This window comes from Ciconia boyciana, chromosome 15 (genome assembly GCF_034638445.1).
Source record: "Ciconia boyciana chromosome 15, ASM3463844v1, whole genome shotgun sequence".
Lineage (NCBI taxonomy): Eukaryota > Metazoa > Chordata > Aves > Ciconiiformes > Ciconiidae > Ciconia > Ciconia boyciana.
The window spans coordinates 282,343-306,419 of record NC_132948.1 but is presented as its reverse complement, the minus strand read 5'-3'; the positions used below and the strand labels follow the sequence as shown (position 1 = coordinate 306,419).

At 56.0% G+C, this 24,077-nt stretch overlaps 1 protein-coding gene across 1 annotated transcript in view; it reads left to right on the top strand.

The window, feature by feature from the left end:
• Positions 1-15,738, top strand: part of POLE (DNA polymerase epsilon, catalytic subunit) — a 29,676-nt gene extending 13,938 nt beyond the window's left edge. Inside the window, exons 24-48 of the mRNA XM_072880411.1 lie at positions 1,495-1,690; positions 2,436-2,650; positions 2,941-3,043; positions 3,240-3,320; positions 3,392-3,514; positions 3,602-3,820; positions 4,134-4,343; positions 5,610-5,753; positions 6,120-6,260; positions 8,281-8,434; positions 8,520-8,626; positions 9,500-9,676; positions 10,088-10,311; positions 10,460-10,680; positions 11,295-11,499; positions 11,978-12,151; positions 12,438-12,563; positions 13,098-13,230; positions 13,324-13,507; positions 13,625-13,756; positions 13,864-14,057; positions 14,280-14,480; positions 14,768-14,893; positions 15,020-15,109; positions 15,342-15,738. Coding sequence (XP_072736512.1) covers positions 1,495-1,690; positions 2,436-2,650; positions 2,941-3,043; positions 3,240-3,320; positions 3,392-3,514; positions 3,602-3,820; positions 4,134-4,343; positions 5,610-5,753; positions 6,120-6,260; positions 8,281-8,434; positions 8,520-8,626; positions 9,500-9,676; positions 10,088-10,311; positions 10,460-10,680; positions 11,295-11,499; positions 11,978-12,151; positions 12,438-12,563; positions 13,098-13,230; positions 13,324-13,507; positions 13,625-13,756; positions 13,864-14,057; positions 14,280-14,480; positions 14,768-14,893; positions 15,020-15,109; positions 15,342-15,455 — 3,994 coding nt within the window. The 3' untranslated portion in view covers positions 15,456-15,738. The remainder of the gene's footprint in view (positions 1-1,494; positions 1,691-2,435; positions 2,651-2,940; positions 3,044-3,239; positions 3,321-3,391; positions 3,515-3,601; positions 3,821-4,133; positions 4,344-5,609; positions 5,754-6,119; positions 6,261-8,280; positions 8,435-8,519; positions 8,627-9,499; positions 9,677-10,087; positions 10,312-10,459; positions 10,681-11,294; positions 11,500-11,977; positions 12,152-12,437; positions 12,564-13,097; positions 13,231-13,323; positions 13,508-13,624; positions 13,757-13,863; positions 14,058-14,279; positions 14,481-14,767; positions 14,894-15,019; positions 15,110-15,341) is intronic.
• Positions 15,739-24,077: the final 8,339 nt, after the last annotated feature.

Below are 24,077 nucleotides of genomic sequence, written 5' to 3'. Positions count from 1 at the left end.
ATTCCCCCAGGCAACAGATTGAGGTTCTCTTTCCCTTCGTGCACGTGGGGCACGTTGGTCCGTGCCCCTGGAGCTGGCAGCATGCTTGATTCGCTGGCTTTAAATGGCAAGTTCCTTACACCAGATCATCTCTGAATCCAGCTGTGTGCTTGCCTCCAGTGCCATACTATGGCAATAAATTTTAGAAGATAACAGCAAAACAACATTTGTCCAACTTGGTGACCAGACACAATCTCTCTGTTTGGCTGTGAGGTGTGCAGGAGAACTTTGACTTTCCTGCTGAGGACTTCTAATACTGCTTATATTCAACCTAATCTGTTTAAACTCGCCAGTTCCTGCCTTCCCATCTCTCAGAGTTCACAGACCTCCAGTAATGCTTCTCCTAGATGTTTCCCCTTCCTTCTCCATCTGGAAGAAGGAACAGGTCCTGCCATTACTGTCACATTATAGGATAGTTGTACTCAAACTTCACTGATTTCTCTGCAGCCTCCTAAACAGGGACACGAGCTAGAGCAGTAGCAACCACTAGCTAGAGGGGTGCCCACAGACCTGGGTCTGGCTCCAAGAAATGCTGTTGCTGCCCTCCAGTACCCTCTGTCCTTACAGCTCTATGCTTCTTTGTGCTTAATGCCCCATTGGACAAGCTCCAGCATCCACCGTCTCCTGTCAGTGCCCTTCTGCAAGCACTGAATCTCTGCCACAGGAGTCGAGGTGATGCAAAGCACTGAGGGGGCTCTGCTCGTAGGACTCTTATCTCAGGGCCTCTTGGTTTCTTGTCGTTTAGGGATGTTAGCAAGCGCGTTTATTTCTTGGTCACTCTCCAACCAAAACAGCCTGGAGGTGACTGGCAGGCACCACTGTCAGTGGAGGAAGAGAAGGCTGTGCCCACAGAAACATGGTCAGGTGGGAGAAGGGCTGGCCAAGTGATGTAGGTTTGAGTATCCCCTCTCTTCTCTTAGCTGATGTTCCCATAAGGTTTTTCTTGAGACATACAAATAATTGGCAGGGCTGTGAAATGAAAAAAACAAAACAAAACAAAAAACAAAACAAAAAAAAACCAAGAGAAAAGGAGAGAGGAGTGTTCCTATAGTTGTGTCATGGCTACATCCAGTTTCCTCTGAACCCCTTTGCCAGCATCTGAGCTGACAAAGTTTCCTTCTCTCTAAACCCCTTCCTAACATCTTCCTCCATTTCCCCACCCGGGCTCTCACCTCCCACCCTTTACTTGTGTGCAATTAAGATCATTCTCCCAGTCGGTATGGATGAGCTGGGGCACGAGCTGACGTGCTTTTGCAGACCAAGTTGAAATGGTTGGTAGAGCAGCTGTGGATATTCCAAGATCATCCTAGTGCCGAGCACTGCGGCTCCGTTAAACATGCCAGATGATGGCGTGGTGGCATGGAGAGAAGTGCCCTGGCAGGAGGGACGCCAGCGGGATCCTGAAGGACGTGTCCCTTGGCACAGGCCTGGTTTTGCCCACGCTGTGTCTCCTAGGTATGCGGTATTCAACGAGGACGGGTCCCTGGCTGAGCTGAAGGGATTTGAGGTGAAGCGCCGGGGAGAGCTGCAGCTGGTGAAGATATTCCAGTCTTCTGTATTTGAAGCCTTTCTGAAAGGCAGCACCCTGGAGGAGGTCTACGCTTCTGTGGCCAAGGTGGCCGATTACTGGCTAGATGTGCTCTACAGCAAGGTAAACACAGCTCAGCACATCTGTGCTCCCGAGGTGGAGCCGGAGAAGAAGTGTCAGAGCTGGTCGGGCACTGTGGGGAGGGTGGACTTGACTTGCACAGAGTAGGTGGTCCACCGTGCCTCTGATGGTCACTTCCATCTTATTTCTGCTGGTTTGGTTTTCTAGGGCTGCTGTTTAGTGTCTTTTAGTTCAAGGGCTCTTCGTTCAGCTGTAACTGTGGGTGAGTGGTGTCCTTCTCCAGTCACCTCCTTCATGGAGCTGGTCTGGTGGCCCTCATCCCCCAAGGATGTTGGCTAAGGGCGTTCGCTGAGGCAGAGAATGACAGAGCCGCTTGCCTGCAGAGTGTTTTATGAGGACCACAGAGACATCAGCTATACAATAACTGGGGAGAGCAGAAAAAAAGGAAGAAACTGGGGGATGAAAGGTACCGAGAACCTGGCTGGGTCCTTCCATTTTGCAATGACCTTGTACAACAAGTTCTTGGTGAGCCCAACTACTTTGTGCAACACAAAGCAGTGCTGCCACAGCCAAGCCGTGGCAAGCCTGGCAAGCCTAAACCGATGCAAGCCTCAAACCCACTATCTCTTTTCAATACGTCACATTGGCAGCTGCAACAGGGAGCAATTCCCAGGCTGCCTGTAAAGAGCCATACCAACTGGGTGTAGGTGCTCCCCGTATCTGACAGCAGCAAGGTTTGATCATTAGGTTCTTGCTAGCTTTGGGGTTTTTTCTTCCTCCCTTTCAGGCTGCTAACATGCCTGATTCGGAGCTGTTTGAGCTGATCTCGGAGAACCGGTCCATGTCACGCAAGCTGGAGGACTATGGGGAGCAGAAGTCCACCTCCATCAGCACTGCCAAGCGCCTGGCAGAGTTCCTGGGGGACCAGATGGTGAAGGATGCAGGGCTGAGCTGCCGGTTCATCATTTCCAAGAAACCAGAAGGGTCTCCGGTCACTGAGAGGTAACCCTGTCTTGAGGGGCCAGGGCTTTTGACAGTGTGGGGGCAACCAAGAGGGGAAGGGTGGGGTAGCAGGAGGTGAGCGAGCTGGTGTGGTGTGGCCAAGTGATAACCTGTCTACTGGCTCAGACTGTGAGCAAGACTAGTGATGGGTAACGCCGTACAACTGCTGCGTGGTGGCCTCGCAGGGGTGGGAGGAGAAGCCTGGAGGGTCTCCACAGGCTGGGAGGGGGGATTGTGTGCTGCCGGGACCTTGCTCCGGGTGGGTAATAAGTGCTTCCCTGCCTTCCCAGGGCCATCCCCCTCGCCATCTTCCAAGCCGAGCCCAGCGTGCGCAAACACTACCTCCGAAAATGGCTGAAGAGCCCCTCATTGCAGGACTTCAACATCCGTGCGGTGAGTGGGCATCCCTGCAGATGGCCCCGGCTCCGGGACAAGGGCTGGTCCCTTTGGAGGCATGACCTGGGCAGCAGCTACTTGCGCTCACAAAGCGGAGTGCTGGGGACAGGGATCCTGGGGAGATGCTTGATCCTGCATCTGGTGGCCTTCTGCTCAGCTTTCTTTGCTACCTGCTGCTCTGGCCTCTTCACAGATCCTGGACTGGGACTACTACATCGAGAGACTGGGCAGCACCATCCAGAAAATCATCACCATTCCCGCAGCCCTGCAGCAGGTATGGGCCGGTGAGGGGCAGGAGGAGGGCTTTGGTCGGGGGACTCGGTGTGATTTGGAGATGCTCTCCAGGTAAAGAACCCAGTGCCGCGGGTCCGGCACCCAGACTGGCTCCACAAGAAACTCCTGGAGAAGAACGATGTGTACAAACAGAAAAAAATCAATGAGCTCTTCACTTCGGAAGGCAAGAGACAGGTAAAGAGGGTGAGGGAAAGGTGCTGGCTGTGCTGGTGGGGCTCTTCTCCTGCAACCCACATCCTCCTGCTGTCCTTGCTCCCTCAGGTCCTCACCAACCAGCCCCTGGAGGGGACATCCAGCTCACAGATTGGTGACATAGAGGACTTTGGGGCTGCCAAGACCCTTCAGCCACTGGTTCCCATTGCAAATAAGCGGAAGCGAGTCCCTGCAGCAGAGGAAAGCCAACAGATGTCCCAGTACCTGGAGCTATCCCAGTCCTGGCGAGAGATCCTGGGTCCACCTCCGCCCCTGGGCACCACCAAGGTAGGTGAAACAGACTGGGCAGGAGATGCCCTGGGACTGTGCTCGTCCACCCAAGCAGCTTGGGTGCTGCCAGGAGCGAGCTGTGGGTCTTCTGAAACCCTCTGTATGCCCATGACTCAGGGCTACAAGGAGAAATACAACCAGGAGATGGAGAAATATAACCACTGATGGAGAAAAGGGGGGCAGTGGTGGCTTCACAGCTGGGGCAGGAATGCGATGTGGGGCTGGGGGATGGAGGGCTCGGCTGCATGGCACGGCGGGGAAGCCTGTGCTGGTTTCTGGCTCAACTAATGTGCGCTGTCACTCCACTCAGGAAGAGCGTCTGGTCTGGCTGCGCTACCACCAGAAGAAGTGGGAGCTGCAGGCTCGGCAGCGGCGGGAGCGGCAGAAGAGGCGGCGTCTGGAGGATGGCGGGGTGACAGCAGGTGGAGGAGTGGTCCGCGATGTCTTCTCCAAAGGGCTGAGCAGCTACCTGCGCAGGACAGCGCGCAGCATCCTGGACTTGCCCTGGCAGATCGTGCAGGTACCAGGGAGGGGACCTGCCATGGAGGGCAGCCTGGGGCGTAAGCCTCGCATTTACACTATCTGTGGTCAAATGGTGAAGTTCAGGGACTGCTGATCCCAACGCCACTCTGGTGTTAACCCTGGGGAGGCCACGTGGGGCTGCAAAGCCTCAGGGTCACACATGTCTGTATGGAAACGGGAGCCCACGTGGTCATTCGTGATGGTGAATTGGACATGTGTGTAGATCTGCCAGTGGGGCAGCTCCAGTTCAGCCCATGGGCAGCACTGTGCAGTAGTCACAGAACCACAAAAACACCAGTTGAGGCTGGAGGCAGCTCTGGGGTCCATCTGGTCCAACACCCTGCTCAAGCAGGGCCACCCAGAGCCAGTTGCCCAGGACAGTGTCCAGATGGCTTTTAATTATGTCCAAGGTGGGAGACTCCACAACTTCCCTGGGCAACCTGTGCCAGGGCTCGGTCACCCTCACAGTGAAAAAGTGTTTCCTGATGTGCAGAGGAAACCTCCTGTGCTCCAGTTTGAACCCACTGCCTCTGGTCCTGCCACTGGGCACCAGTGCAATGAGCCAGGCTCCATCCTTTTTGCTCTTTCCTTCAGATATTTATATACATTGATGAGATCCCCCTGAGCTTCCTCTGCTGCAGGCTGGACTGTCCAAGCTCTCCCAGCCTTTCCTCACATGAAAAATGCTCCAGTCCCTTCTTCATCCTTGTGGCCCTTCACTGGACTCTCCATTATGTCCACGTCTCTCCTGTACTGGGGAGCCCAGCACTGGGCACAGTGTGCCTGTGATGGACACAGGATTCCAGTGACGCCTGGAAGCAGCCGGCGTACAAACGCAGAGTGGGGTGGTGCCATCCAGGCATTTCCTTTCACAAATCCTCGTTATGCATGGCCATCTGAGCCCAGCCCCTTGTCACCCACTTCATCTTCCGGAAAGGTCTTCAGAGCAGCAGGCAGCCCTTGTGCAAGCACAAGCTTGAGATGGGATGGCTGGTCCAGGACATCAGTGACTTGGCTGATATCAAGGGTCAGCTCGAGTTGGCTGGCCAGCCTTAGCCAGAGAGTTTTCTCCGTGGTGCCCTGGGACAGCAGCAGGACATGGAGACTCCAGCGCTGAGAGCGATGACTCTTTAAGCCCCCTGCTCTCTTTGTGGCCACCAGCTGGCCATATAGATCCACAAAGTGCTCCGCAGCTTAGATGTAAGCGCTGATAACACGTTGGATCTCCCTGCTAACGCTAACTTTGTACCCCTGTGTCCTGCAGATCGCTGAGACCAGCCAGCCTGGACTGTTCAGGCTGTGGGCGGTGATCGGGAGCGACCTGCACTGCATCAGGCTGAGCATCCCCCGGGTCTTCTACGTCAACCAGCGCGTCCCAAAGCCAGAGGAGGGAGCAGCCTACAGGAAGGTGAGGACCTGCCCCTTCTGGAAGGGGGAACAGCTGCTTGCGTTGAGATAAAGTGCTTTACCTGGGCTGCAAGGAGATACTACAAGCATCTGCCTTGCAGGGCCTCACTTTCCCACTCCATGGACGTACCTCATCCAGTTCCCGGTCCCTCTGCTAATCCCAGCTTCCCCAGAAAGCGGGTTCCTCTGTTATGGGAATTTGTAACGTGCATGAGCACAAACCACTGACTTCCGCAGGAGAGAGGAGCAATCGGAGCAGGGCTGGCCCAGACCCCAGCTCCTTGTAGCCCTTAGAAGTGCTGCAGCTCCTGGCAGCAGTGCCGCGTGGTGTGACGTGCACCGCTAAGCGTGTCCCTTGCCTCGGCAGGTGAACAGGATCCTGCCCCGCTCAAACTTAGTTTACAACCTGTATGAATACTCTGTCCCTGAAGACATGTACCAAGAGCACATCAACGAAATCAATGCGGACCTCTCTGCTCCAGACATCGAGGGAGTGTACGAGACGCAGGTAACTCCTCCGGGTGCTAATTTTTAAGGATTGCTGAGTGGTAGCTTGCTAGTCTGAGTACCAGTGGCACAGGAGGACACTTGGCACTTAAAAATTCAACAAGTTGGTGAGACACAAAAATCAAAGACCCTGCACAGCAGGGTACTGGGGAATATACCCACGTTCGTATGGGCAGAAATACTGAGTATCAGCATGTGGTTAAGGCATGTCAGGGAAAGGGGGTTTGGTTTATTTGGAGTTAAGAAACTTTGGGGAAATAAGGTATTTAAGCAGAAAGGGTGATCTTCCTCTAAACCAAACCAGAACCAGCCTGCTGGTGTTTGAACCAGAAAAGATAAGGGGTATTTAGAGTAAAGATGGGGGAAAACCCAACACGTGTGGAGTCGCACATAGGTCTGGGTGCCCTGTCCTCTAAAACGAGGTTATAAAAGCTTTAGAAAGAAGAATAGGATACAACTTGAAAGTTTGGGAAGAGCAAGAACAACATAAATGAAGTTCAGTACAAAGCAATCAAGCCAAAATTAAATTTACCAGTGCTATTAATGCTGAAAGCCTGAAAATGAAGATGGGAAACTGGGATGCCTGCTTCTAATGAGAGCACTGGTTTGTTCAGCAGCTCAAAGCTTGGTGACAGGAATTTAATCAAGAAGACATTGTAGTGTCAGGACCTGACCTATATGGAAGTGGCAGAGTAGATAGCACCATTGTAAGAGTGAAGCTGTATGTTAAAGAAAGCATAAAGCCAAGTGAATTTGCTACTAAAATGCAACGTAGTATTATTATGGATCAGAAGTCTTGGCTAAGTAGGACAAGCTTGGTGTGAGCAGTGGTGCCATTAGCTAACTACAAAATGCTTTGTGAGACGCAAGAGGCTGCAAGGGCAAAAAGAGCACCATAAAGTTGGGAGACTTCAGCTACCAAAGTTATTGGTATAGCCTGGAAAGTGTTACAGTGGGTCATGATGAAAGAAACCATTCTTAGTCAAAATAGATGATCAAGGGGTTGCAGCATCTGTCGTGCAAAGGGAGGCTGAGTGAGCTGGGACTGTTCTGCCTGGGAGGAGAAGAGGCTCAGGGGACCTTCTTGATGGGAGGAGTAAAGGGGAGGAGCCAGGCTCTTCTTAGTGGTGCCCAGGGAGAGAACAGGAGGCAGCGGGCACAAACTGAAACATGGGAAATTCTGTGCAAACATCAGAAAAAAACTTCTGCAAGGATGGTCAAGTGGGTTGCCCAGAGGGTTGTGGAGTTTCCATCCTCAGAGATAGAGAACCCAACTGGACACAGCCCTGGGCAAGGAAAGATCTTCTTTGATCTTTAAACATCTGCAGTGCAATTCTGAGCACAGGCTCCAAAAAATGTAGCAGGACTAACACAGGAGAATGATGAGGAGGATGCGAGGGAGGAAACGGCTTCTTTGCAGGGATGGGACTTGGAGACATGGGAATGCTTTGGCTTGCTAAAGAGATCTGAAAATGGGATGTACTAGGGGTCTATAAAATCAAAACTGGCATGAGGGAAGCGTGATTAGGCAAGGAATGTTTATTGCTTCTCACTGTTTTGGGACTAGGTCCCACAGCAAGTCATTCAGGAGGGGTCTTCTGCAGCAGTGGAGTTTACAGCTGTAGGGTTAATAAAACAGGGTGAATCCATGGTGCCGATCAGGTAGTCCCACTGTGCCGATTATCTGGTGGTTCAGATGAAGCCTTTGGCTCAAGGGAGTGCCAAACCCCAAGTTGCAGAGCTGCAAGATTGCCCAGATATTGCTCCACACATCCTCCAAAGTAACTGCTGCTGCCCTTGATGGTGGCATCTGGGGCTAGATAGGAACACATGTGAATTAAGAACTAAGATACCTGTTCTGTATCTCCAGCACTGGCAAGGGTGATAATACCAAACTCATGCTGGAGGCACCTCAGGTATGTCCTACCTGTGGTTTTTAAGCTGGGTTGTTCTAGGTCTGAAACCTGAGAGGAGCTTGGTAGCGGAATGTTGTTCCACCACATCTCTCCCCATCATTACAGGTGCCACTCCTCCTCCGTGCCCTGATCCACCTGGGCTGCGTGTGCATGGTCAGCAGGCAGCTTGTCAGGCACCTGGCGGGGCGAGAGGCTGAAACCTTTGACATCGAGCACCTGGAGATGCGCTCGCTGGCCCAGTTCACTTACCTGGAGCCAGGTGAGGCACCCTGGGAGAGGGGCTCATGGGGCACCTGGGACCTGGTGCCCGCGGGTACCACTGATGCTCTGTGCTATGTCCCTAGGAAGTATTCGCCACATCTACCTCTACCACAGCTCCCAGGGCAGCAAGGCGCTCTTGGGCCTCTTCATCCCCTCGCAGCGCAAAGCTGCCGTCTTTGTGCTGGACAAGGTAAGGTGGGACTTTGGAGGCTGGGGGATCGGCGGTACTGGTGGATGAAAAGCTGGACATGAGCCGGCAATGTGCGCTTACAGCCCAGAAAGCCGACTGTATCCTGGGCTGCATCCAAAGCAGCGTGGCCAGCAGGTCGAGGGAGGTGATTCTGCCCCTCTACTCTGCTCTGGCAAGACCCCACCTGCAGTGCTGCGTCCAGCTCCGGAGTCCGCAGCACAAGGCGGACCTGTTGGAGCGGGTCCAGAGGAGGGCCACAAAAATGATCAGAGGGATGGAACACCTCTCCTATGAGGAGAGTTGGGGTTGTTCAGCCTGGAGAAGGCTCTGGGGAGGAGACCTTATTGCAGCCTTTCAATACTTAAAGGGGGCTTAGAAGAAAGATGCGGACAGACTTTTTAGTAGGGCCTGCAGCGATAGGACAAGGCGTAATGGTTTGAAACTAGAAGAGGGTAGCTTTAGACTGGACGTAAGGAAGAAGTGTTTTATGCTGAGGGTGGTGAGACACTGGAACAGGTTGCCCAGAGAGGTGGTAGATGCCCCATGCCCGGAAACATTCAAGGTCAGGTTGGATGGGGCTCTGAGCAGCCCGATCTAGTTGAAGATGTCCCTGCTCATTGCGGGGGGTGGGGTGGGGGGGGTGGGGGGGTGGACTAGAGGACCTTTAAAGGTCCCTTCCAACCCAAACCATGCTGTGATTCTATGATGGGGGTCAGGCAGCGGGAGGTTTCTCTGCGCATCGTGCATCCCTGCCACATTACGGCAAGGCTTGGTGGAAGGCATCTCATGATGCGCGGAGGGGAGAGCCCCCTGGGATCACGTCGCCCGGTGTCTCTCTCCCCCCGGCTCTGACCCAGTCTCCCTTGGGCACAGGTGCGCAGCAACCAGATGCCGAATCTCACCACCCTCTTCTCCATGGAGCGCAGCGCACTGCTGGAAAAGGCGGGTGAAGAGCTGCTGCCCCCAGACAAGCACACCTTCGAAGTGCGCGCAGAGACCGACCCCAAGGCCGTCTATAGAGCCATCCAGCGGCTGCTGCTGGGCTACAAGGTGAGATGAAGGTGTGAGGAAGGTCCCTGTGGGACCTTGTCCATGCAGGCATGTGGAAAGGGGAGGACACTGTGGAAGGCACTGGTGCACCAGTTCCAACAGCGCCTGCATGTAGCTGCTGGCCCAAAGGTCAAGGGTATAAGTGGGTGTTGCTCAAGGGCTTTGTCTTGCTTGGGGTAGCTTGCCTATGGCAGTACCAGCAGCGAGGCCACCTCAGTATCTCTCCCCATCCCTGCACTCATCTAGAGAGGTGGTTGCATGGAGGCGGGTGCTTCAGGAGTGCTGGGGTGTGCTGTCCCCACCATGGGGACCTGCTGCAGGGACGGGGCATCTGGCACTGCCAGTTTCCTGCTGAGCAGAGGCACTCGCTGGAGAGGCGCACCAGGACATGTCCTCTTCTCCTTTGCGCAGGACGAGCGCCGGGGCCCCACGCTAGTCGCTGTGCAGTCTAACTGGGACCTGAAACGGCTGGCGAGTGGGATCCCCATCATCGAGGAGTTCCCCTTGGTCCCCATCCGGCTGGTAGATGACATCAGCTACTCGGTCCTGGACTGGCAGCGCCATGCTGCCCGCCGCATGATCCGCCACTACCTCAACCTGGACACCTGCCTCTCCCAGGCTTTCGAGATGAGCAGGTGCCCGGGGTGGCCATGTTCCCTGGGGCTGCCATGCCCTTGATGGGACCACAGGAGGCTGCTTCATCCCTTGAGGGGACAGGGAGGGGTCTCTGTCTTCTCTGCAGCTGTGCTCACCCTGATGACCGTTCACCTCTCTGTGCCCCAGGTACTACCACATCCCCATTGGGAACCTCCCAGATGACATCTCCACCTTTGGCTCTGACCTATTCTTCTCACGCCACCTCCGTCGTCACAACCACTTGCTGTGGCTCTCACCCACGGCCCGCCCAGACCTGGGGGGTAAGGAGGCTGATGACAACCGCTTAGTCATGGAGTTTGATGAGAGAGCCTCTGTGGAGATAAACAACCCCGGCTGCTACTCCACAGGTGAGGAGGGAGTAGGGTGGTAGCGCTGAGCGGGGGCAGAGCTGGATCCTGCTCTGCAAGCCCTGTAGAGGGATGGATGCGGTCTCAAAGAGTCTCTCTGTTGACAGTAGTCACCAGCAGCTTTGGTGTTTCAGTAGCGATCTGGGTAAGGTGCATGCAAGGGGCATGTCCTGGGGCAGGGAGGTCTCACCTGCAATGTGTGCAGGCATCTGAATGCAGATTCTTTCCCAGTTCATGGCCACCACCAGCAGCACTCAGAAGACCACCTGCAATGTTTCAGCCCAAGGACAGACTAGCCCAACTGGTCATCCCTGGTGACCCTAGGACAGGCCTTTCTCAGAGGCAGAAGCAGCTTGAGTGGTAGTTCTTCTGAGCTCCTCTGCTGCAGCTTCCAGAAAAAAAGGGTGGTCCCCAGAGGGTTCGTAGGTCCAAGTCTTGTTGGAAGACAAGTCCTGGTCAAGACAGTCACGCCTGTGAGGGCATCTCCCACTTGGTGCGGCAACACCTATAGCTCACCCTTATAACTGTGAAAAGTACATCTGGCAGAGGGGCAGGGAGGGTGTCCTTGTTGGTCCTTTGCCCTGCCTGCCTGCTGAGAGGTTGTTTGCTGTTAGTGTGTCTGGAGCTGGATATCCAGAGCCTGGCTGTAAACACGGTGTTGCAGTCCCACCACATAAACGACATGGAAGGAGGCTCCAGCATGAGCATCAGCTTTGACGTGATTCAGCAGGCGTCCCTAGAAGACATGGTGACAGGGAACCAAGCTGCCAACATCCTGGCCAGCTATGACGAAACTGCCCTCTGCTCCAACACTTTCAGGTATGGCTGTAGGAGCCAGCAGGAGGTGGAGCATCTGGTCTCCATCTTGGCAGGTCCCCTTGGGGGTCCTGCCTCTCATTCCCTTCTGGCTTTAGCCTTTCCCAGACTTGTGCCAGCAATGGGGCTTGTGGGGTGCTCTAAATATAAATTCAGGTCTCGAGGGCAGGGCAGGCATCTTCTCCAACAGACTTCTGAAGATCCTGGGCTCAGAACTGCCTGGTGGCTCAGCCAGCAGATGTATGGGGATGTTGGTGAAGACTCTTCCCTTTCCTGTTTCTCCTTTCTTCACGCTCCACCAGGTTATAGAGGCACATATTTAGCCTCTATAAGGGCTAAAGTGCCGAGGGCTTATATGTCTCTGCTCTGGCAGAGTTCCTACTCTGAATCCTCCAGCATATCTGAAAACATGCCCTTGTCTGGAAGGGGGAAGGGGTTGCTTGTGGCTGGTGGGGTGATGCTGGTCTCTGCTCCCTGGCAGGATCCTGAAGAGCATGGTGGTGAGCTGGGTGAAGGAGATCACACAGTATCACAATGTCTACGCAGACAACCAAGTCATTCACTTTTACCGCTGGCTCCGCTCTCCTTCCTCCCTGCTCTACGACCCGGCACTGCACCGCACAGTCCACAACATGATGAAGAAGCTTTTCCTGCAGTAAGTGAGACCTGGAGCATGCCAGGCTGGTGAATGGGGAAGGGACACGTGTGGCGTTAGTGACCAGGACACTGTTGGCACCCACAGTTGCTCCTCTCTGCTGCAGCCTCCAGAGAGGTGGGCAGTAGGTTGGACCTCCCGTACTGTTTGGGTGAGCTCCCTTGTGTGGCACTGCCGACATGCTTGACTCCTGACTGTGCTGGATCAGCACGTCCTCCAGATTGCGTCTGCTTCTCGGGCTTTGCCTTCCTGCCCACTGACTCCCACTCCTGTGCCCTGCCTGCAGGCTGGTGGCTGAGTTCAAGCGTCTGGGCTCCTCGGTGGTTTATGCCAACTTCAACCGGATCATTCTGTGCACCAAGAAGCGGCGCACTGAGGATGCCATCAGCTACATGGAGTACATCATCAACAGGTGGGGTGCGCTTGCCAAGCCAGGCCTGGAGATGAGGCTCCTGGATTATGGAGCTGAGGCAGGACTTGGGGCCGGGAAGGAGGATGCTGATTTTTTGCCTTTTGACGGGCCTCAGTACTGAATTTCACTTTTTTGGGGGGCAAAGCTACTGAAGGGACAAGGCTGCTCAGTTCTCCTGCTGTCATACCTGGAGTTAGGGATCTGTCCCTTAGCTGTCCTCTATAGGTAATATTCCAAGAATACTCATAAGATTCAATCCAGAAGAGAGCTTCAGAAGAACTTGAAGTGCCCAGCACCTCATCCCCTGGCTGGCTCTCAGCATCCCAGCCATGGTACAAGCACCTCGACACAAGCATAGCAAGCCAAGACTCCTTGGGCATGGCTTCCCCTGGGGTCCCCACCAGTGGTTGGATGGGAGAGGAGAACCCCCTCTCTCCTTGCCAGCACCACCTCCTCCCCACAGTGTCCCATGGAGAAGGCTCTGAACTAGGGACCATGCCAATGCTGTGGGTGACTGCAGTCTCTTCCCTCCAGCATCCACTCCAAGGAGATCTTCCACTCTCTGACCATCTCCTTCTCCCGCTGCTGGGAGTTCCTGCTCTGGATGGATCCAGCAAATTATGGAGGTATCAAGGGAAAAGTGGATTCTCGCATCCACTACGGGGAGGTAAGAGACTGGAAGCGCTCAGTCCCCCAGGAGCAGGGTGCTGGGGGTTGAGCTGAACACAAGGAACCACTGTGATATCGCTGGCTCCTCCAGAAGGACACCAGCAAGAAGCAAGTGTTGGAGGAGGACGACAGTGAGGAAGAGGAGGTGGCAGGGGAAGAAGAGGAGGAGGAAGGGGAGCCAAATGTGGAGGAGTTGCTGGAGAACAGCTGGAACATCGCGCAGTTCCTGCCCCAGGCTGCCTCCTGCCAGAGCTACTTCCTGATGATCGTGTCGGGTGAGCTGTCCCAGGGAGGGGATGAGGTCGCTTGTGCCTCCCTGGTGCCAGGGAGAGCCTGCAGTAGGGCGGCTGCTGGCACAGGCTGGAGCTGGAGCCTTGTCTGTGTTTCCCCAGCCTACATTGTGGCCGTGTACCACAGCATGAAGGAGGAGCTGCGGCGCAATGCCCCCGGGAGCACCCCCGTCAAGAGAAGAAGCACCAGCCAGGTGTCCCAGGAGGCGCTGGGGGAGATGGGGGCCATGCCTGGTGAGTGCTGAGCCACAGGGCAGCCCTGGTGCAGGTGGAGAACCACCCACCTTGCTGTCCCCATATGCCACCATACGGCTCAAGTGCTCTCTGTTCCCTCTCTCTAGGCATGATCACCTTCTCCCAGGATTATGTGGCGAATGAGCTCACCCAGAGCTTCTTCACCATCACCCAGAAGATCCAGAAGAAGATGGCTGGTTCTCGTAATGCCACTGAGCCTTCAGACATGTTCCCGGTGCTGCCTGGCTCCTACTTGCCACTCAACAACCCGGCTCTGGAGTTCATTAAATATGTTTGCAAGGTCAGCGGGGTGGGCCAGGCCCCTTTTCTGAATGTTTGCAGTCAGGGCTCAAATTCTAGTCCTTAGCCATGGCTCAGATTTGCCGCAGCTTTCCTCCAGGAGTGATCTACAACCAGTTTGTCTTGTCCCGCATCCATATGAGGTCATGAGGATATGAGCTGTCCTGGTGAGAACACTCTCTTCTTCTCTGCTGGTAGGCTCACCTGGCTTTTATCCTTGTAGGTCCTCTCCCTGGATGCCAACATAACCAACCAGGTGAACAAACTGCGCCGGGACCTGCTGCGCCTTATTGAGGTGGGCGAGTTCTCAGAAGAAGCCCAGTTTCGGGACCCTTGCCGCTCCTACGTGCTCCCTGAAGTCATCTGCAGGAACTGCAACTTCTGCAGGGACCTGGACCTCTGCAAGGACCCTGCCCTCTCCCAGGTGCAGCCTCTTTCCTGGGGACACCAGTGACCCCAGCATGGCAATGCTGGATGCTGGTCAATCACATTACCCATCTTCTCTCTTAACCCCTTCGCTTTGCAGCTCTGCTTGCTACCAGTGATCAACCTCACCTAAAGGCCATTTTCTGTTCAACTCCTTTTCTAGCTGCTTGTGACAGGTCTGAGCATCCCTTGGCTTTGGCTGATGCTCCATCCTCTCCAGAAACCGGTTCCACCATCCCAGTGCTTGGGACTCTTGGTGCTCACCTCCCTCCTCTTTGCCCCTAGGATGGGTCGGTGTTGCCCAGTTGGGTCTGCTCCAACTGCCAGGTGCAGTACGACTCTGATGCCATCGAAACAGCTCTGGTAGAAGCCCTGCAGAAGAAGCTGATGGCCTTTGTGCTGCAGGACCTGGTGAGTGCAGGGCTCCCCTGCTCTTGCCCATCCCCCTGGCTGGCTGAGGCTGGACACACGCACTCTGCCCCTGGCAGAGAGGCTTGGCCTCATCTCTTGGCCCACCTAAAAGTCCTTGGCCTCCAGGTGTGCAAGAAGTGTCATGGTGTGAAGGAGACGCATATGCCTGTGTACTGCAGCTGTGCCGGAGACTTCACCCTCACCATCTCCTCCCAGGTACATCTGCACCCTCCTGCCTAGCCCAGCCCCATGCCAGCAGCTCCCAGAGGGACAGCAAGGAGCCCTGTGGTGCCCTGTTCCTCCTCTGCCTCTTCTCTAACTGCTTCGCTCCTGGGACCTGCCGTGCTGCCCTCTGCCCTACTGGCCCTGCCTGGCCACCCCCTTGGAGCCCCCTTGCTGCCCAGGGGTGCTGGGCAGCCTCCTTTACTCCCTGCTCCCTTCTCCCCAGACCTTCATGGAGCACGTCAACATCTTCCAGAACATCGCCCGGCACTACGGCATGGCCTACCTGCTGGAAACCATTGAGTGGCTGCTGCACACCAACCCCCAGCTCCGGCAGTGAGGTGGTGGGCTGCTCCTCCTGCCTGCACTGTGCCGGTCGGGACACCGGGGCTCTGCTCACATCCACAGGAGAGTGGTCATGGACCCCCTTGGCCCTGCGCTGGACCTCAGAGAAGCCGTGCACCCCTCCTGTGGCGAGGGAGGGAAGGCAGGAGCCGTGCCATGGACTGGGCTGTCCTGCCTCGAGCTGCCTTGGGGGCACCAGGGGCTGGAGCTGTGCTCCACAGGTCGGTGCTGGCCCCCAGGTGTGGTTTTAATTTTGAATTTCTATAAATAAATGGATTGTAGAAGACAGGTGTAGTTTCTGGGGACGGGGGAAGCAGGGCCTGTGGCCGTGGCCACATGGGGGAGGCCTGCAGTCCTTGAGGTCTGTGTCCTTGCTGGGCAGGAAGGACCAAGGACCTGTCCCCATCCGATCCGTACCTGCTTGTGGGCAGGAAGGCTGCAGCCTGGCAGTACTCCCCGGACCCGGGGAAGGAGCTGCCAGCACCAGAGGGGCAGCACTGGCCCCTACTGCAACAGCAGCTCCCTGCTGTTGAGTGTGCATCTGGCTGTAGCCTGTGCTTCGGTACATGCCTCTGGGCTGTCGCTGCCTCCTGCTTCTGCCCTCCTGGGGGGAAAGAGGCCCCAGGGCTGCAGCCAGAAACCTTCCTGTGCTTCCTCGGGGCTTGGGTCTGCTCTCCAGACGATGACAAGGTGCAGTCAGGGGTCACCTCCTCCTGTGGTATCACTGCGCTTCAGGGGGCAGGGCAATGCCACACAAATCAAGGCAGCGTGCCCTTGCCTATCCCAGCAGGCCCCTGCCTTTGTCAGGCTCTGCAGGCAGCCTGGGGGCAGGGATCATGCCCGTAGGGCCGGGGGGGGACCCTGTCCTGTTCCCACATCCCTCCAGCTCCCTACCCTGGCTGGGAGATGTGCACATCCCCACCATGGCACTGCAGGGCTTGAGGATGGGGACACAGCCACCAGCTGTGACACCCATGTCCCCTCCATTTTACCTGCAGCGAGCAGCCCCAGGCAGGGATGCCAAGCACTGGGATTTATTGACAGGCCCGGTACTGGCAGCAGCGGCAGGTGGCTGTAGAACACGTCCCACTCATCCACAGGCGCAACTCCTCATGGGGGCAGCAGGTCACTCAGAGCTGGGGGGGACTTGGATGATCTCAGGTAGAGTGAGCATTATCCCACCCTGCCATGGTGGCCCTTTCCAGCTCTGTACCTGAGGAGGGTACCTGAGGAGGGACAGGATAGGATGGGCTGGCCCAAGGCCGGAGCACCCCAGGGCGATGCCCCTGCACAGAGGAGCATCCTCAGAGGAGACCAATGGGCGCTGTGGTGACAGTAGGACAGGGCTGGAGAAGGACAAAGGGCAGCAGGGCCAGGGCGGGGACAGGGCCATCACCTGTAGTGGTAGCCAGGGGAAGCCAAAATCCTTTTGGGGTGGAGGCAGCAGGAGTAGCAGTGGTTGCACTCACTGTTGGACAGGTCCAGGGTGCAGTTCTAGCAGACACGTGCACTGATCATCCCACCCTGCAGCAGGGATTGGCAGACCTCGCACAGCACCAGCACGCCACAGGCACAGCATCCCAATAGGCACAGCACCACCACGGGCATGGCAATCCCACGGGCACCGCTTCCCTGTGGGCACAGCATCTCTGCAGGTATGGCATCCCTACGGGCATGGCACCTGCCACAGGGACAGCATCCCCCCAACCCACATTGCTCTCACCCAGCCACAAGCACAGCCCCATCCTCACTGCCCCAGCAGGACGGGGCTGGGTTGCCACCAGTGCTGGGCCACAGGCCCTTGACAGGGATGCTGTTGGCACTGCCTGCTTGCCCAGGAGCGCTCTGCCCCAGGAATGGGCTTCCCAGATAAGCTGGCTGGGCACCAAAGAGCAGCTCTAGAGCCAGAGTGGAGGATCCCAAAAGATGCTGGGGCTGGGCAAGGGGTGCAGACACCAGAGGCGAGATGGAGCAGCGCTGGGTTTCTCTCCTAGGTGGGATTTATCTGCTCCTGCAGGTGCAGAGGGCAGGCAGGGCTCCGTGGGGATGCTTGGCTCCTGGGCCACTGTCACCCATCCCCTGCAGACACGGGAGGTAGTCCCTGGGAGGCCGCACTGCCCTATTCCAGCCATGTCTGATGCCCGGTCCCCCGCACCTCACGCCAGCCCGGCTCCCAGGGACACCGGCACGGGCAGGCCGTGGGCAGGAGGTCTCCGAGCCCGCGCTCCCCCGCCGGAGCGGAGCCGGACGCGGAGCTGCAGCGCCCGGTGCGCGGTGCCGAGGGGCCGGTTCCTGCCCACCATCACCTGCGGCTGCAGGACCCGCACCGCGCCCGCAGGCAGCGCTGCCCGCCCCTGCCGCTGCGCCCCGACCGGCTGGGCTGAGCTGGGCTGGGCTGGGCTGGGCTGGGCTCGGCACGGCTCGGCTCGGCTCGGTGCCGGAGCCCCCGCCAAGGCGAAGCGGTCAAGACGCTGGCCAAGCAGGAGGTCTCCTGAGGCGGGTGCCGGGACATCCCTGCTAAGCTCAGCCGAAACCTCCTCGCTGGGCAGCAGCTGGCAGGGCAAAGAAACCCTGATGGGCGCAGGACAGAGACACGGCGCTAGCGACCTGCCCTTCCCGGGAAAGAGGAGTCGGCAAGGGCTGTCCCGGGCCTGGTGTCCCACGCCCACCCGCGCACCTGCACCAAACAGGGCGGAAAAGGTACCTGGCTGCCCACCCCAAACGCGCTCCCCCGCAGGAGCTCCCCGGACCGAGCGGGCCCTGGCCGGGGCCGCCCGGCTGGCTCCAGGCTCGGGACGCGCAGCACCTCCCACGGGAGACTTTTCCGTCGCCAATGAGCCCCGCCGCTGGGAGCGGGGTGGGGAGCGTCCTGCGGGTGACACCCCACGTCACGGGTGGGCAGCGCGCGCAGGCAGCGGGTCCCGCGCCCGGACTTGCCGCCCCGTGGGGGTTCCCTGAATAGCCGGTCACGCACATCCCTTTGCTTTGCTCTGGTGCCACAGGGGTGCGAGAGACGGAAAGAGTTCACGTCGCAAACGCCGCGGCGAGGCGAGGCGAGGCGAGGCGAGAGCGGGACGCGGAGAGCGCGTCGGAGGACGCGCGGCCCCGGGTTCCGACGGAGCTCACCAGACATGGCCAGAGGCCACAGAGCGCTTGTCTGAGGAGGGGGCTTGCGACCGCCCCCCTCCCCCGGCGCCTGCGCAGAAGACTGAGAACTTTCTAGAGCAAGCACCGGGGAAGTCCTCAAGGGGCGTCACCGGAGGCGGGGCTAGAGTCGAAAAGACACGAAAAGCCGGGCGCGCGCCCGTGAGCGGAGGGTGGTCAGGCCTGTCATGGCGGGATCGGAGGGTGGTGAGACTTTTCCTTTCTCTGTCCGCCTCTCTCCTCCTTCCCGCTGCTCTCTTCCTCTGCTCTCCCACTATGGGTGAGTTGTGGATAAGTTGCTAGTCAGACTGTTCCCCTGAGTCGTTGCCGTGACTCTACCGGCCCCGCGGCTCTGCCGAGCAGAGATGGGCCTCGTCGGTGCACGAGGCCTCGGGGAATGGAAAAGATTCACCCATCTCGCAACCCACTGAGCGGGACGAGGCAAGGGGTATTTGCTTTCCTGGGGGAAAGGCGTAGGCACGCGTAGTGTATATGTACATGTATCTATATATTCTTTTTAATGTGTGTCTCTATATGTATGTATTTGCTTTTACTAGTCGCTGTTTCGCAGCAGCTTGTAACAGAGGGGCTGCAGGCAGGGGCTGGGGGGCTGCAGACAGGAGGCCGGAGCCGGGGCAGGAGGCCGGGTGCGGGCGCGCATCCCTGCTGGGGCTGCCAGCACCGCAGCCGGGCTGTGTGCGGGGCCTGGCTGGGCACGGCCGTTGGGTCGTCTGCCCGCGGAGACGGGGCAGGGATGGATAGGGCTGATCTGCTACCGGGGACGGAGGTGCCGCCCTGGGAGCAGAGGCGGGACGGCTGGGACCCCCCTTGGCCGTCTGGCGGGGAGAAGGAAGGGGGGAGCCGGGGTGCGGGAGCACGCGGGTGGTGGGGGAGCTGATCGCAGAGCCCGTGTTGGCCGAGTCCCGCAGGGAGAACCGGGCTCCCGTGGGGCAGCGGGAGGAGAGCGGGTCACAGCAGAAGCGGAGAGCTCCTGGCTGCCTGGGGGCAGGGAGCGTGTGGGGCTTGCTCGGTGGGAGGCTGTCGAGGCACCGGCAGGGCCCGAGGGGCAGAAACGCCTGGCCACCAGGTCCGTGAGCGGGTCCCCGTGGGAGCAGGCAGAGGCGCAGCCCGCGGGCATCCCGGGCCGAGCCGGTGGGTGCCCCTGGGACTGGGTGCAGGGGCCCAGGCTCGGGCGCTCTCGTGGAGAGCAGCTCCTCCTGCTGCTGTGAGCACTGGGCAAGCCTCCGGGCTGGATGTCAGCACGGCCGTGGCAGACCCTGCCGCTCCCTGGAGGAAAGGGCTGGATGCTGGCCAGGCTGCGTTGTCTCGCAAAGGGAGTTTGTTCCCCGGTGTGCAGCACCCAGTATCACACACAGAGCCCAGATACCAGCGTATTCCAAGTTTTGCGCAAGAGCGGGTGCTAGGTGGTAACTCCGCAAAGCTAGCACACCGATTGTTCGAACAGGTACAATGTTTATACAGTTTAGTTAGACACATGCGTGCGCGATGACACAAAACAGTTTCTTGCTGGCCTCCTTTTCCGTACCTTACTCTTAAAGCGACAGCACTACTTTAGTGTTCTAGGCGTGCTCAGAGGTGAGGGGTGTCTGCTTGGGCCGGGGTCTCCGGCTGAAGGGGTGTGATTCTTAGGATTCTAATGAGGATGGTTCGCGTAAGGGTGCTTCTTATCCCACTTGTAGTAATGAAGTCAGATTGTTGTCACAATGTTTCACTCGGCTCACATATTTCTTGGGGATGTGTGTCACTGCCAAGGACAGTAATTCTTGATCAGACGTTCCACGTTCCAGTATGAATCCCCTTATCAGCTGTGTGTGTGCCTTGGCCTTCCACCAGCTGTAGCGTACTTCTCGCATCTGAATCTTCCCACATAGCTGGATAATACTGAATTTTAATTGACTATGTTTAATTGGCTACAGTTCCCCCCTTTGAGACTATCTAAGCATTTTTAGTTTTTTAGGTAAGTCTCACTTTCTGCTCAGGTTGTTTAGTGAATGCTAAGCAACGCCTGCAGGTGCACATACAGACATACAAAGATGCTCAGTGCAATCAGTATTATGCTCAGCAGCTTCTTTACCCACGGTCTTAAATGAGGGAACCAAGAGGTCAGCCATCTCCACGTCTCTTCAAGTCCTCAGGAAGCATCACCCTTTTGAATTTCATGTAAAATTTTAGTTTGTTGCCAAATTTCATGGAGATCGGTTGAGATTTGTCCACTCTGGTCAATGTGAACACAACAAGTAGTGTTTAACATTGTACAGACTGCTCCTTGTGAAGTCAGGAGCATGTCTAAGGCCGTTCTGTTTTGCGTGGTGATATCTGCTAGTTGTTTGCAATCCTCCTATTTTTTTTCTCTTAACCCCAGGTGGATGTTAGAACCCCAGGTGGATTTGGATGGCTCTCTTGGTTCCCCCCTGCCGACATGTAGAAGTATCATTAAGTATAAGAGGGGTATCATTCTCTCTCTTTCCTTCACTTTTCACCTGAAAGAATTCAGTGTATTTACAGAGATCTGTTAACGATGTTATTGTTCCCAATAATAGAAGAAAATACGGAAGTAATTCCCTTTGGAGACAATCTGTATGGGTTATGGATTTCTCTTGATGTACACTCTTCCGGTGGAGAGGTCTTCACTCGCGGGCAGTGAATCCAAGAATCTATTCCTTTTGCTTTAATAGCTCTGGGGGTGATTAGTAACACCAACTATGGTCCCTTCCAGCATTCCTTCAAAGGTTCGTCTTTCCAGGCTTGAACATAGACTTGGTCTCCTGGTTGAAAGGAATATACTGGGGTGTCTAGTGGAACAGATGTTCTCTCATTCAGGTGCCTGTGAAGGGAAGACAAAGTATGCCCCAACGACAACAGCTACTCAGTCCGTGTTTGGTCTCCACTGCCATGCTAGACGCACCCTAAGAGGATCACTGCTTCCTGTTAACTTACTTACAGGATACGGTTTACCATAGAGGATTTCAAAAGGACTAATGCCTTCCCTAACTCTGGGTGTAATTCGTACTCTCATTAATGCTATGGGTAGGATATCTACCCATTTTGTTTGAGTTTCCTGACACACTTTAGAAATCTGTCTCTTTAGAGTTTGGTTCATCCGCTCTACTTTCCCGCTGGATTGCGGTCTCCGAGGGGTATGTAAATTCCAGTCAAATTGTAGAAACTTATCAACCTCTCGTACAACTTTATCAAGAAAATAGGGCCCATCACCTGAGGCCGTTCCTTCAGGAATACCGAATCTAGGGATTATTTCTTTCAGCAGTACTCTGACTACCTCTCTAGCTTTGTTGGTTCGGCACAGGAAAGCTTCTGGCCATCCAGAAAAGGTATCTGCCAATACCAGTAAGTATTTCAGGGGATTACAGCTAGGTAATTCAGAGAAATCTATTTGCCAGTACTCCCCTGGAGTTCTCCCCTTTTAACCTGTCCCGGAGGAGGTCTTTTCTGTATCTTTGGATTGTTCTTGGAGCGTACCGAGCACTGCTTACAATAGCATTAGCCAGTTTTTGCATTCTTGGTCCTATGGCATATCGTCCGATGTCTGCTACTACCGCATCTGCTGCCATCTGGGTTTCTTGATGAGTCCTTTTTATTAATTCCCTCATTAGTGGGGCAGTGACTATTATTTACCCATCATCAGTTGTCCACCATCCGTGCTGGGTTTTGGTACAGTTTAAAAGTGTTGCTAATTGATTGTCTTTTCCTGAATGTATTGGCAGATCCAGTAAAATTCTTCTTAGATCGTGGAGGAGCTCTTTGGCATATAGCTTCCTTCCGCTCTAGTGCCAGTTTTCTTTTGCCCTGTGAAACTTCCAAACCCAGGTATTTCACAGTTGTTTGTACACTTTGGGCTTGCTTTCCTGATAGCCTGTACCCAGCCAGTGCCAGGAAGTTGAACAGATCAATAGTGGCTCCTCTGCATTCTTGTTCTGAGGCGGTCCCTATTAGTATATCATCTACGTACTGTAGTAAGGTAACGGAAGGATGCTCATCTTGGTATTCTTCCAGTTCTTTGGCTAGTACATTACCGAACAGGGTAGGGCTGTTCTTAAATGCTTGGGGCAGCACGGTCCAGCAGAGTTGGGATTTCCTTCCGGTGGTTGGACTTTCCCAACGGGATGGAGGGCACAGCTGGACTCCTGGTCCTGCAGCAGCAGGGAATCGCTGGCCAGAAATGACCCCGAGGAGCCCTAGCAAGGATCCGTGCTCAGTGCTGCAGAGGAAGGCGAAAACCCCCTGGGGACCTGTGCCAATCTGCCCAGGGGAAAAAACTCCTTCCTGACCCCAGAACCGGCGATGGGCTGTTCCCTGAGCATGTGAGCAAGAGCTGCCGCCCGCCCTGGGGCTGCCCTGGCTCCAGGGCACAGCAGCACTGCCCAACCCCTTCCCTCCCTGACATCAAGCCATCTCAGGGGCTTCCAAGTATGGACACCTGAGATAGACAGGATTCCTTGGCAGTTCTCCCTAATCCCAGGTGCACACCAACAGCTCCTCCTAGGCAGCTGCCTGAGCTGTTGGGCCTCTTTGGGAGGAAAATCCTTCTCCGGACCCACCCAAGACTCCACCCAGGCACGTGCTTGAGTCTTTTGAGCACTGCTTTAGGGAACTGAGATCCTGGATGGCAGCTACGGACACCTTCAAGAAAGATAGCCAATATGTTCTTCCCCCATTAAAGGAGGATCTGTCCTCCGGAACCCACCCGAGACGCCTCCCAGGCATCTCCCGGAGCCTTTTCGGCTCTGCTGTAGACAACAGAGATCCCGAACAGCAGCCCCAGACTCCTCCAAGGAAGCTACCCGAGATGTTTTTTCTGTTTTAATTGCAAATTTGTCCTCCGGGATCCACCCGAGACTCCTCCCAGGCATCTCCCGGAGCATTTTGGGCTCTGCTGAAGGCAGCAGAGATCCCGGATAGCAGCCCCAGACTCCTCCAAGGAAGCTACCCGAGATGTTTTTAGTCATTTGAAGGCCAATTTTTCCTCCGGGATCGATCCGAGACTCCTCCCAGGCATCTCTCGGACCCTTTTGGCCTCTGCTGTAGACAGCAGAGATCCCGGGTAGCAGCCCCAGACTCCTCCAAGGAAGCTACCCGAGATGTTTTTTCTCTTTTAAATGCAAATTTTTCCTCCGGGATCGATCCGAGACTCCTCCCAGGCATCTCCCGGAGCCTTTTGGCCTCTGCTATAGGCAGCAGAGAACCCGGGTAGCAGCCCCAGACTCCTCCAAGGAAGCTACCCGAGATGTTTTTTCTCTTTTAAAAGCAAATTTTTCCTCCGGGATCGATCCGAGACTCCTCCCAGGCATCTCCCGGAGCATTTTCGGCTCTGCTGAAGGCAGCAGAGATCCCGGATAGCAGCCCCAGACTCCTCCAAGGAAGCTACCCGAGATGTTTTTTCTCTTTTAAATGCAAATTTTTCCTCCGGGATCGATCCGAGACTCCTCCCAGGCAT